This window comes from Cucurbita moschata, unplaced genomic scaffold (genome assembly GCF_002738365.1).
Source record: "Cucurbita moschata cultivar Rifu unplaced genomic scaffold, Cmos_1.0 Cmo_Scf00038, whole genome shotgun sequence".
Taxonomy (NCBI): Eukaryota; Viridiplantae; Streptophyta; class Magnoliopsida; order Cucurbitales; family Cucurbitaceae; genus Cucurbita; species Cucurbita moschata.
Window position 1 is genome coordinate 1506769 of NW_019268554.1, and position 10988 is coordinate 1517756.

The window sequence follows — 10988 nt, forward strand, 5'->3', positions numbered from 1 at the left end:
TCTATAAAAAAACGAAATTAAATGTGAAAATATATGACATCTCCACTTACCAATTGGCCTATTAGCTCAGTTGGTTAGAGCGTCGTGCTAATAACGCGAAGGTCTCGTAAACATATATAAATATTTTTAGTTTATATTATCTCGTAAACATATATATAATCAATTCCGTCTAAAATACTCTTAATCGATCTAAACTAGAAGAATGACCTTGAACTGACTTAAAATATATATGAACTAGAGTTAGATCGACAACTAGTGTGTGAACTGGAGTGAAAACGATAATGATAATGACTATGGGATGATGTCCCTTGCTTATACTAATGGAGATAATGTCTCTTGCTTATATAACCATGATCTTGGTTCTTAATTAGTTGATGCGAGACTCCAAGAAAACTTCTAAAAATGGTAGATCATACTAAGATGTGGTGGATTTCAGAGAATAATAACACAAACTCACCAGATATTGTCTACTTTGACCTGTTACATATCATCATCAACTTTACGATTTTAAAACACGTATGTTGGGGAGAAGTTTCTACACCCTTATAAAAATTGTTTTGTTCTCCTCTCTAACTGATGTAGAGTCTCATAAAAGAGTAGAAACCGAACAAAAAATACTAAAGAAAAAAATCAAGAGAAAATAGTTCTTATCAGCAACGATGATTTTCATTCTGTCCAACCCGAGTACTCTTTGGGTAGAGCTTGAAATCCAAAATTAGGAAAGGGGTTAGTAAAAGAGATGTTAGCAAAATGGAACCAAATTTTAAAAACTTTGAATTTTTTTTTATAAAGAAATAGTTGTTTGTTTCTTAAATTTGTCTAAAAATTTAAAATTTAAAAATTAAATTATTATGAAACTAGAAAATTTTATTAAAAAACAAATTATTGTAATGGACAAAAAACAATTAAAACTCATGGAAATTCTGAGAAACTAGGTGTCACATCAATTTTAATATTAAACAAAAAAAACCAAAAGGTCAAATTAATAATAATAATGAAGAAAAACCAAAGGTCATAATTCAAAATGAAAAAAATGTACTTTTTTTTCAAAAATAGAACAACTAAAACTAGTAATGAAATATTAAAACAAATAAAAAATAAAATAGACAAAACCGTTCAATTCAAACCATTTTTATTAAACCAGAATCCAACTCGATCATCTCTTTGCTTTAGGGTTCCTAAAAGTCTTGTACGAGAGATATTATTCTTCAAATCTTCTACTAAATTAACGAACATGGCATTCACTCTCGAAAATACTTAAGGTCGTCCCATCTCTTCTTAGGTGGGAAGGGATATTTTAATAATAATACTAAATAAATAGTAAATAATAATAATAAAAATAAAAACTCATCCCTTCCCTTCCCACTTTATTGGGATTAGTGGGTTCTACAGCAGAAGACATCAAAATTTCAAAGTTTCCATTCATTCTCACCTTCCTTCTTCCTCCTCTCCCTAACTCTCTGCAACTCCAACCTCCTCAACAATGGCGGATTCCAAACCCCTAATTTAACCACCAATCCAAAATCCCCAAAATGCCCTCCTCCTCATTTCCTTCCTTCCTCACCTTCTTCTCCTTCCTCATTTCCCTCTCTTCCTCTCTCAACTCCGATGGCCTCTCCCTTCTCGCCCTCAAGGCCGCCATTGAAACCGACCCATCTCACCTCCTCGCCTCATGGTCCGACTCCGACTCCACCCCATGCCACTGGCCTGGAATCCTCTGCACCCGCGACCGAGTCACCCACCTCTCTCTTACCAACAAAGGCCTCACCGGCTACATCCCTTCGGAGCTCGGCCTCCTCGATTCCCTCCAGCGCCTCAGCCTCGCTTTCAACAATTTCTCTAAACCGATTCCGGTTCATCTCTACAACGCCACCAACCTCATCTTCCTCGACCTCTCTCACAACTCCCTCTCCGGTCCGGTTTCGGATCAAATCGGCGAACTCAGGAATCTCCGGCATCTCGATTTATCCTCTAATTCCCTCAATGGGTCTCTCCCGAAGCGGCTGACGGAGTTGACCGAACTTGTCGGGACTCTCAATTTGTCCTACAATCAATTCTCCGGCGAGGTTCCGCCGTCGTTTGGGAACCTCCCGCTGATTGTGAATCTGGATGTTCGTCACAATAACCTCACCGGAAAGATTCCGCAGGTGGGTTCGTTGTTGAATCAAGGCCCGACGGCTTTCTCCGGCAACCCAAGTCTTTGCGGGTTTCCGTTACAGACGCTATGTCCAGAAGCTCAGAACCCGAATGTTATCCCTGAGAATCCGCAGAATCCCAAGTCGTTGAACGGTAATTTTCAAGGATACGGCGGAGGGAGAGCTACAAGGGGGAGTGGCGCCGCTGCGACGGTGGCAGTGGTGTCATCAATATTCGCGGTGATGGGGGTTGTGTCGCTGACGGTGTGGTGGTTCCGGAGGAAGGCGGAAGTGGGGAAGCGAGATGAGGGCAAATCGGGAAAAGGGAGTCCGGAGGAGAACAGTGAAGGGGATTTGGAAGGGCAAGATGGTAAATTCGTAGTGATCGATGAAGGGATGAATTTGGAATTAGAGGATTTGTTGAGGGCATCGGCGTACGTGGTGGGGAAGAGTAGGAGTGGGATAGTGTATAAGGTCGTGGCTGGGCGGGGATCAGGTGCGGCCGCGAGTATTGTAGCTGTAAGGAGACTTAACGATGGTGATGCCACGTTGACGTTCAAAGATTTTGAGTATGAGATGGAGTCCATCAGTAGGGTTCACCATCCCAACATCCTACGGTTGAGAGCTCATTACTATGCAAGTGATGAGAAATTGGTGGTCACTGATTTCATCAACAATGGAAGCTTGCACTCTGCCTTACATGGTAACTAATTCTAAATTTTAACCCTTTTTTTTTTTACTTCTAGATGGAGTAAATTGTGAGTACCCGACCATTTGCACATATCTCAACTAATTTTACGACACAACTAACCGACTTAACTACGTTTAATTGTCCAGAAAATCGATAAGATGTTAAGGATATAGGTAGGTAACCGTCGTAGCTTGAACTTATTCCTTAAGTTATTTAGAGTTTATGATGGATAGCTTTGATGACATTAGTCTAACTCGAGTAAAGGAGGAGTACATGAACGTACCAAAATCACATTTGGATGAGAGTGATCTTAAGGATAGGATGACTAAGAAAAACTTAAAAGAATTGAAAGTCACTACCTATGCCAGTAAGATGCACCTTCCATTTCGGTGGCTTAAGCATAGGAACTCCTAGTTAAACGTGTTTTGCTTGGAAGAATTTTATGCTAGGCAATCTCTTGGGAATTTTTCTAAGATACATGTGAGCAATGGTATCTATGCTGGAAGGATTCGTGTTGGCCGATGGGGATAATTTTTACTCTTAAAAAGCTAAGAGTAAGTAATATGACCATGTCGCAGAGAATATAGGGGAATGTCGGGTTACGGAGGTCGTTTGCTTTTTGTGATATTTTTGGGACTGTGAGTTCCCACATCGGTTGGAGAAGAGTACAAAGCATTCCTTATACAGGAGAATGTCGGGTTACGGAGGTCGTTTGATTTTTGGGATATTTTTGAGTTTGTGAGTTCCCACATCAGTTGGAGAAAAGAACAAAGCATTTTTTATATGGGTATGGAAACCTCTCCCTAGTAGACGTGTTTTAAAACCGTGAGGCTGATGGTAATACGTTACGGGCCAAAGCGAATGACTGATGGCGATACGTAACGGGTCAAAACAGACAATATCCACTAACGGTGAGCTGTGACCATCACATTCCTTTTCGGAGACAAAACTTGTACAATGGTTTGATTTTTGGGAGATGTTTGGGCGTCTTCAATTATTTAGTTTGGTTGGTTGTGAATTAAGTTAGAAATTGAAAGTTGGGGCATCTTTGCTCCCCCACACACACTGGCACCATTCCCAATATTTAAGGCCTCATCAATCTCTGTCTTTTCTTGGAATTGATATCTCCCCACTACTCTGAGGCATGCACTGCAGCTGCCCTTAATTTTCTATGGTCCTCTTTCTTTATCTCTCTGCCAAATCTTATTTATAGCACTCCAAAATTAATACATAGCCCATATGTTGGGTATCATACTGTTCAAACCCATCACGGGAAGATATTGTCTACTTTTACTCTTACGTATCGTCTTCAACTTCACAGTTTTAAAACGTGTTTGTTAGGGAGAGGTTTCTACACCCTTATAAAGAATGCTTTGTTCCTATCTCCAACCGATGTGGGATCTCACAATCCACCATTTGGGGGCCAGTATCCTCGCTGGCACATAGTCTAGTGTCTGACTCTAATGCTATCTGTAACAATACAAGCCCACCATTAGGAGATAATGTCTATTTTGGTCCGTTATATATCGCCGTCAGCCTCACGGATTTAAAATGCATCCGCTAGGGAGAGGTTTCCACACCTTTATAAAGAATGTTAGTTCCCCTCTCCAACTGTGGCATCTCACAATCCACCTCCTTGAAGTTCAGGGTCCTTGCTGACACATCGCTCGATGTCTGCCTTTGGTACCATTTGTAACAGCCCAAGACTACCTATAGTACATATTGTTCGTTTTAGCTCGTTACGTATTTCCGTCAGCCTCATAATTTTAAAACACATTTGTTAGGGAGAAATTTACATACCTTTACATGTACCATCACAGTCACTTTATGCTCTGTTTTCATTTCTTGTGATACTGTTTTGGGCATCTGGGTTATTAAGAATCAATGAGTTAATATGTTGGCATAGCTTATTTTATTCGTTTTATGGATTTGCAGGAGGCCCCTCCAGTTCTCTGTCACCTCTGCCATGGTCTGCAAGGTTAAAAATTGCCCAAGGAGCTGCAAGGGGTTTGGCATATATTCATGAATTCGGTGCTCGGAAGTACGTACATGGAAACGTAAAATCGACGAAGATTCTTCTCGACGACGATCTTGAGCCTTACGTTTCAGGTTTCGGACTCGCTCGTCTCAGCCAAGGAACATCCAAAAAGTTGAGCTCAAGCCAGAATATGATCACCACCTCAATCATGGGGCCAAGCATGACAACTCCCTCAGCAATGTACTTAGCGCCCGAGGTTCGTGAGTTTGGAGGGAAGTACACTCAGAAATGCGACGTCTATTCATTTGGTATTGTCCTTCTTGAGCTTTTGAGCGGTCGATTACCTAATGCAGGCTCGGAGACCGATGGGGGGAAGGGGTTGGAATGTTTTGTGAGGAAGACATTTCAAGAAGAGCGCCCCTTGACCGAGATTATAGACCCGGCACTCGTGCCGGAGATTTATGCCAAGAAACAAGTGGTTTCGACATTTCACATTGCGCTGAATTGCACAGAGCTTGATCCCGAGCTTCGTCCTCGAATGCGATCGGTTTCAGAGAGTCTCGATCGAATCAAATCTCAATGAAGAGATCTGGGTGTTGTTAGGTTGATTTCAGAGGCGTAGCTGTGAAATTATTTCAATTGCTCTTTCACTGGAACAGTCAAAGAGTTGTGCCATTTAAGAAATGAAAGTTCCTCTTTTAACTTTTTTAACTGTCCATAATCATTTTGAAATTCCACGTCCATAGGGAGAACAAAACATTTCTTGTAACGGCATGAAAACTTCTTACCAACAGAAGTCTTCAAACCTCGAAGGAAAGTCCTTTTTAGAAACCCTCGTCCAAATGAGTATCTTACGGAGAGTTGACAAGAAATTCTATTAATAATGAGCTATTTTGATTCTTTGGAACAACGGGATGAATTTAGCCCTCCTTTTTGGAACAAATGACTATCGATAAAATTTATCTTATTTATATGGTGAGATGGTTGGTTGTTTAGGGATGCACGGATACCGCTCATCCAACCATAAACCTAACTTAATTACAGAGATATGATATGACAAAAAGTCTAGAGAGGATAATATGGACCGATTAAAATGGATTATTTAAATTCAAATGAATTGGGTTATAGGATTTTTTGAATCTTGTGCATACTCCTTTGTGAAAGCCCTCCAATTTCTTCACTTCCTTGGCGACAACCCAACACGATGCCACCGCCGACACTGATGCCGAGACTCACTGACCAAGTGATGCCCATCCGGCATCTCCTTTACATCTCTCTCTGTCGTTCATATGTAGCCACCGACTACCGCTGATCGATGCCGATATAGCCACCCCCGCACGCAAACGCCGACACCCATGATCCCAAAGGACATTCCAGTGTGAGGTTAGTTCGTTTTCAAACTAGAATTCGTAATGTTGTTGTGTTTCGAATGGGATCTTCAATTTTATCGGTCTCGTTTCAGATTATTCATAGCTTATAAGATCCAAAGGCAAGCTTGAGTTAGAAACCCTATGGTTAATCGTAGGTTTGGGAAAATATTTGTTCTAGGAGTTAATGATTCCTTTGTTTGGATTAGAAGTCAAATAAATGGTTCTATTACTAGAACCATTCAAAGCTAGGTTTCATGCTTTCCTTGTTGCTACAGAAATTTTGTATGATTGTTTGCACTGATTGGTCTGAGTTCTTCTAAAACTCCTCGAATAGGTTCTATGAGTACCATCAAAATTAGATTGAACATCGAAGTAAAGCAGATCAAACTGGTTCGATTGGACTAGACCGACTATTTCCCTCGCTGCTACCTCTCAATATAGACTTCCATGACTTGCAACTTCTTCGTATATCTATTTGAGACAAAGACGTTGAGCCAAAAATGAGTGAGAACCATGGAGAGGTACATGAATGAATCGAAACTCATCTGATTGAGAGTAATTATGAGGATATGATGGTCAACAAATGCTTAATCATAAGAACTCCAACGTTACGGATTTTTAGCTGGAAATAGTTTTATATTGGGTGACTTCCTAAAAAAGTTGTGTGAGGACAAAGCGGTTGTAAGTCTATAGGGATGTTTTCACTTATAGGGATGTTTTCACTTTTAGAAGTATTTCAAGAAAAGTAGATAATGTGGTCATATCAGAGTTTGGGCATCAGATGTTACAACAATATGCTTGTTTGAATCTTGGGTATAGTCAAAAGCATGCTAAAAATGTTAGGAATCACGAACCGCCTTGAGGGCTTTACCTACGATCCTCCCCTCGAACAAATTACACCATAGAGCCTCCCTTGAGGTCTTCTTCTCTAGAGCTCTCGAATAGCCTCCCTTAATCAAGACTCAATTCCTTCCTTGGAGCCCTTGAATAAAGTTCTACCCTTTGTTTGACACCTGAGTCACCTTTGACTACATCTCCAAGGCAGCTTCCCTTGAGGCCTATGGAGCCCCAAGTAGTCTCCCCTTAATCGAGACTCGATTTCTTCTTTAGAGTCCTCGAACAAAGTACACCATTTGTTTGACACTTGAGTTACTTTAGACTACACTTTCAAGTCCTACAATCCTTTGCTCAACATTTCAAGATTCTATTGACACAGATACCATGTTAGGAATTACAAATCTCCACAATGGTATGATATTGTCCACTTTGAGCATAAGCTCTCGTGGCTTTGCTTTTGATTTTCCCGAAAGGCCTCGTACCAATAGAAATGTATTCCTACTATAAACCCATGATTAACCCCTTAATCAGCGGGCGTGGACGTGGATTTCAATTGCCTTATCAAATTGTGCCTTTGTCATATGTGTTGCAACTTTCAATTGTTGTCTATTCTTTGTCCTCATCGAAGCCACCAATCATCACAATAATGCATATTGCACTCACACGTTTTGACCATAATGAAACATCTTTAATATTCTCCAACTTTAGGAAGAGCTAGAATTTGTATACCAATCAGTACATTAAATACTTAATAGAAACCTTTAATATTCTCCAACTTTAGGAAGAGCTAGAATTTGTATACCAATCAGTACATTAAATACTTAATAGAAACCTTGCACAACACTTTTATTAATAGAAACTTGAAATTTCCACAGGACAATGAGAAGTGTATCATCACTTGCAGCTCTCAAGTGGTGCGCCACACAAACACTTATTATGAAAATATGAATAAACATCAAATCTCTGCAACTCTCCACCCTTTGGAATCTGACCACAAAGCCTATTGTAACTCACATTGAACGAGTTAAGATTACTGAGCTTCGTCATCTGCGGCGGCAAACCCCCATAGATCTTATTATGGTTAAGATCCAACATAAACAGGCTAGTTGAAAACACAACCTTCGACATGTCAAACTCCAACAAATTCCTCGACAAATCAACTTTCCAGGTGTGCCTGTTGTTAAAGATATTTAGTCATGAATTATAGTTTATCATGCATGTATTATATTTGACATTTAATTATAGGCAAATATCTCGATATGATATTTCTGTTTATTATAGTTAAAGTATCAATTTATTTAATGATTATAAATACGGGGTGGTTTTAGCATATATTCTTACCTGTGCACGCCGAATATCATGGAGGCATCGCCTTCAAGCTTGTTTCTTGACAAATCGACAGATTCGAAGTCCACTCTAGAGAGGGAAGGTGGGATTTTGCCGGAAAGTTTGTTGTGGGAAAGATAAAGGTAGAAACCTTTAGCCTTAAAGTCCCCGAAAGAATATGGGATTTGTCCTGTCAGTTTGCTACGGTCCAATTGAAGAAATTTGAGATTTGGGAGCTTGGAGAGGGAGCTCGGGATGGCTCCGGAGAGATTGCTGAAGGAGAGGCGAATGTATGTGAGCTTGGTGAGGGAGCTGAGGAAGTCCGGGATGGTGCCGGAGATATTGGTCCAGCTGATGTCGAGGTGTTTAAGGTTGTGGAGTTTAGCAAGGGCGGGTTGGATGGGGCCGACAAGATTTGGGAGCTTGTGTAACATGAGGGATTGGAGGAATGGGAGGTCGCCGACGTACGGCGGGATTTGGCCGGAGATTTCATTGTCGGTAGAGATGTCGAGGGAGATAATCCGGTGGGAATTCTCATCACATTCGACGCTATACCAAGTACAGCAATCTTCTTCGGGCTTCCATGAGGCGAAGTAGTAAGCGTTGTTGAATGCTTTCTTGATGTTTAGGAGAGCTTTCTTGTCGTTTGGATTGCAGAGTTCTGCAAATGAAATGGTGAAGAAGAGGAAGAAGAAGAGGAGAGGAAGAGGAGATTTGAGGGTGAGAACAAGCATGGTTGATGATAAGGACTTAGATGAAATTGTTGAATTATGAAGTGGGGGAGTTATGGATTTATATAACTAAGTTTGACCGACAATGGATATCAATTATGAAATGGGTGTATGGAAGTTACCATTTTGCCCCTCCAAAGTAAGAGCACGTTTTATTTATGCTTATTTTCTTTTCTTTTTTAGAAACCTAGCCTTCCACCTTCTTTGATATAATGGTATTTGGAAAATTACCATTTTGCCCTCCAAAATAAGGAGCATATTTTTTTTTTTTTTTTTTTTTTAAATGATGAAAAGAGAAGTTGGGGATGTAATCATGAATTGGGAAGTGGTGGAGGGAAATTAAAGGTCGGTGAAGTGTGTATGGAAGAAAGGAAAGAAAGGGTTGAGAAAAAGACTTGAGAAGAGGTGGCTCACATGGGAGTACAAATGCAAGAAGGAATATGGAAGAGTTAAGAGTGGAGCAAAAATGGAAAGGAAAAGAAAAGGGGTAGATAAAGCCATTCGAGAGATTTCTCTAGAAAGATTGATCCGAATTAGGGCAAGAAGCTAAATTAGTCGGGACGGTCATAATGAGAGGTTTTTGAAATACCTATATGAAAAGAAAAGGAGATCGTGGGCCTCCGGGGTGCTATAACGATCTGGATAGTTGATATAAGATTCACTATCAAAATTATTTGGGGGTGCTATGGTGGTAGCACGTGACACAAAATATGGAACCGTATGTACTATTGTGGGGTGTATAAAGATGATTGTTGTTGTTGAGAATGCTTCAAATTCAAGTTTATGGCATAACATACTTGGACGTATGAGCATCAAAGGAATGAAGAAGTTGGTTGTGGGAGAATTTTTAGAAGGTCTGAAATTTGTTGATATGGGTTCTTGTGAGAGTTGCGTTATGGGCAAGCAGAAATGAGTTAGCTTCACAAAGGCTGCTAGAGAACTGAAGAAAGTGCGATTGGAAATGGTTCATACAGACATTTAGGGACCATCTCTAGTTCCATCACTTGGTGGATTAAAGTTCTCCGTCACCTTCATCGATGATTTCAGTAGGAAGGTGTGAATTTATCTCTTGAAATATAAATCAGATGTGTTTGCCACCTTCAAGAAGTGGAAAGCTGAACTTGAAAATTAAATGAAGATGTTAATGGTCATTTGAGAATGAAATTCTTGGTTAGAAAATTGAGGTTGTGCAAAACCTTAATTATTAGGTTATGGAGCATGCTACTTATTTATTACTCAATGATTGTACATGGTAAAGCTACATCAGTTAAATTGACATATAAAATAAATGGTCATAAATAGTAAATAGTTATGTATAGTTAAAAATCATATCTTGTAAAGTTATATATGGTAGATGATGAACCGTATATATACTCCACTACTCAGTGCTTTGAAAATGTACTTTTTGCATTCTCTGTATTCCTTATTGTATATACTTGAAGTTTTCAATATAAATTACGCTTAACTATGGAGTTCCTATGTGTAACGACTCAGGCCCACCGTTAGCCGATATTGTTTTCTTTGGACTTTCTCTTTTGGGCTTCCTTTCAAGATTTTTAAGACTCTCCCTTTTGGGCTTTCTTTCAAGATTTTTAAAACGCGTCTACTAGAGAAAGGTTTCCACACCTTTATAAAGGGTGTTTCGTTCTCCTCCCCAATCAATGTGGGATATCACACTATGATTGAACCACCAAAAAAAGAAGCTGCACCTTGTTGGTATAGGTAGTAAAGATAGTAACTTTCATTTCTTTTGAACATTTCTTAGTCATCCTACTCTCAGGACCGCTTTCATTCGAGTGTGGTCTCGGTTCATTCACGTACCTTACCTTTACTTAGATGTCACATGCTTACGAGCTTCCGCCTTAGTTTGTCTTCCAACTATATCTTACTAGGAGAACTACTACTATGATACCATTTGTA

At 39.8% G+C, this 10988-nt stretch overlaps 2 protein-coding genes across 2 annotated transcripts; one reads left to right on the forward strand and one right to left on the reverse strand.

The window, feature by feature from the left end:
- The first annotated feature begins 1371 nt into the window (after positions 1-1371).
- LOC111432418 (receptor protein kinase-like protein ZAR1) lies at positions 1372-5511 on the forward strand. The gene is made up of 2 exons (XM_023069287.1): positions 1372-2838; positions 4762-5511. The coding sequence occupies exons 1-2, from the start codon at positions 1533-1535 to the stop codon at positions 5385-5387; spliced, it is 1932 nt and encodes a 643-aa protein (XP_022925055.1). The 5' UTR covers positions 1372-1532; the 3' UTR covers positions 5388-5511.
- A 2321-nt stretch (positions 5512-7832) lies between these two features.
- LOC111432422 (polygalacturonase inhibitor-like) lies at positions 7833-9100 on the reverse strand. Its single transcript, XM_023069293.1, has 2 exons — positions 8353-9100; positions 7833-8185 (listed from the first exon to the last, which is right to left on the reverse strand). The coding sequence occupies exons 1-2, from the start codon at positions 9069-9071 to the stop codon at positions 7906-7908; spliced, it is 999 nt and encodes a 332-aa protein (XP_022925061.1). The 5' UTR covers positions 9072-9100; the 3' UTR covers positions 7833-7905.
- Between the last annotated feature and the right edge of the window lie 1888 nt (positions 9101-10988).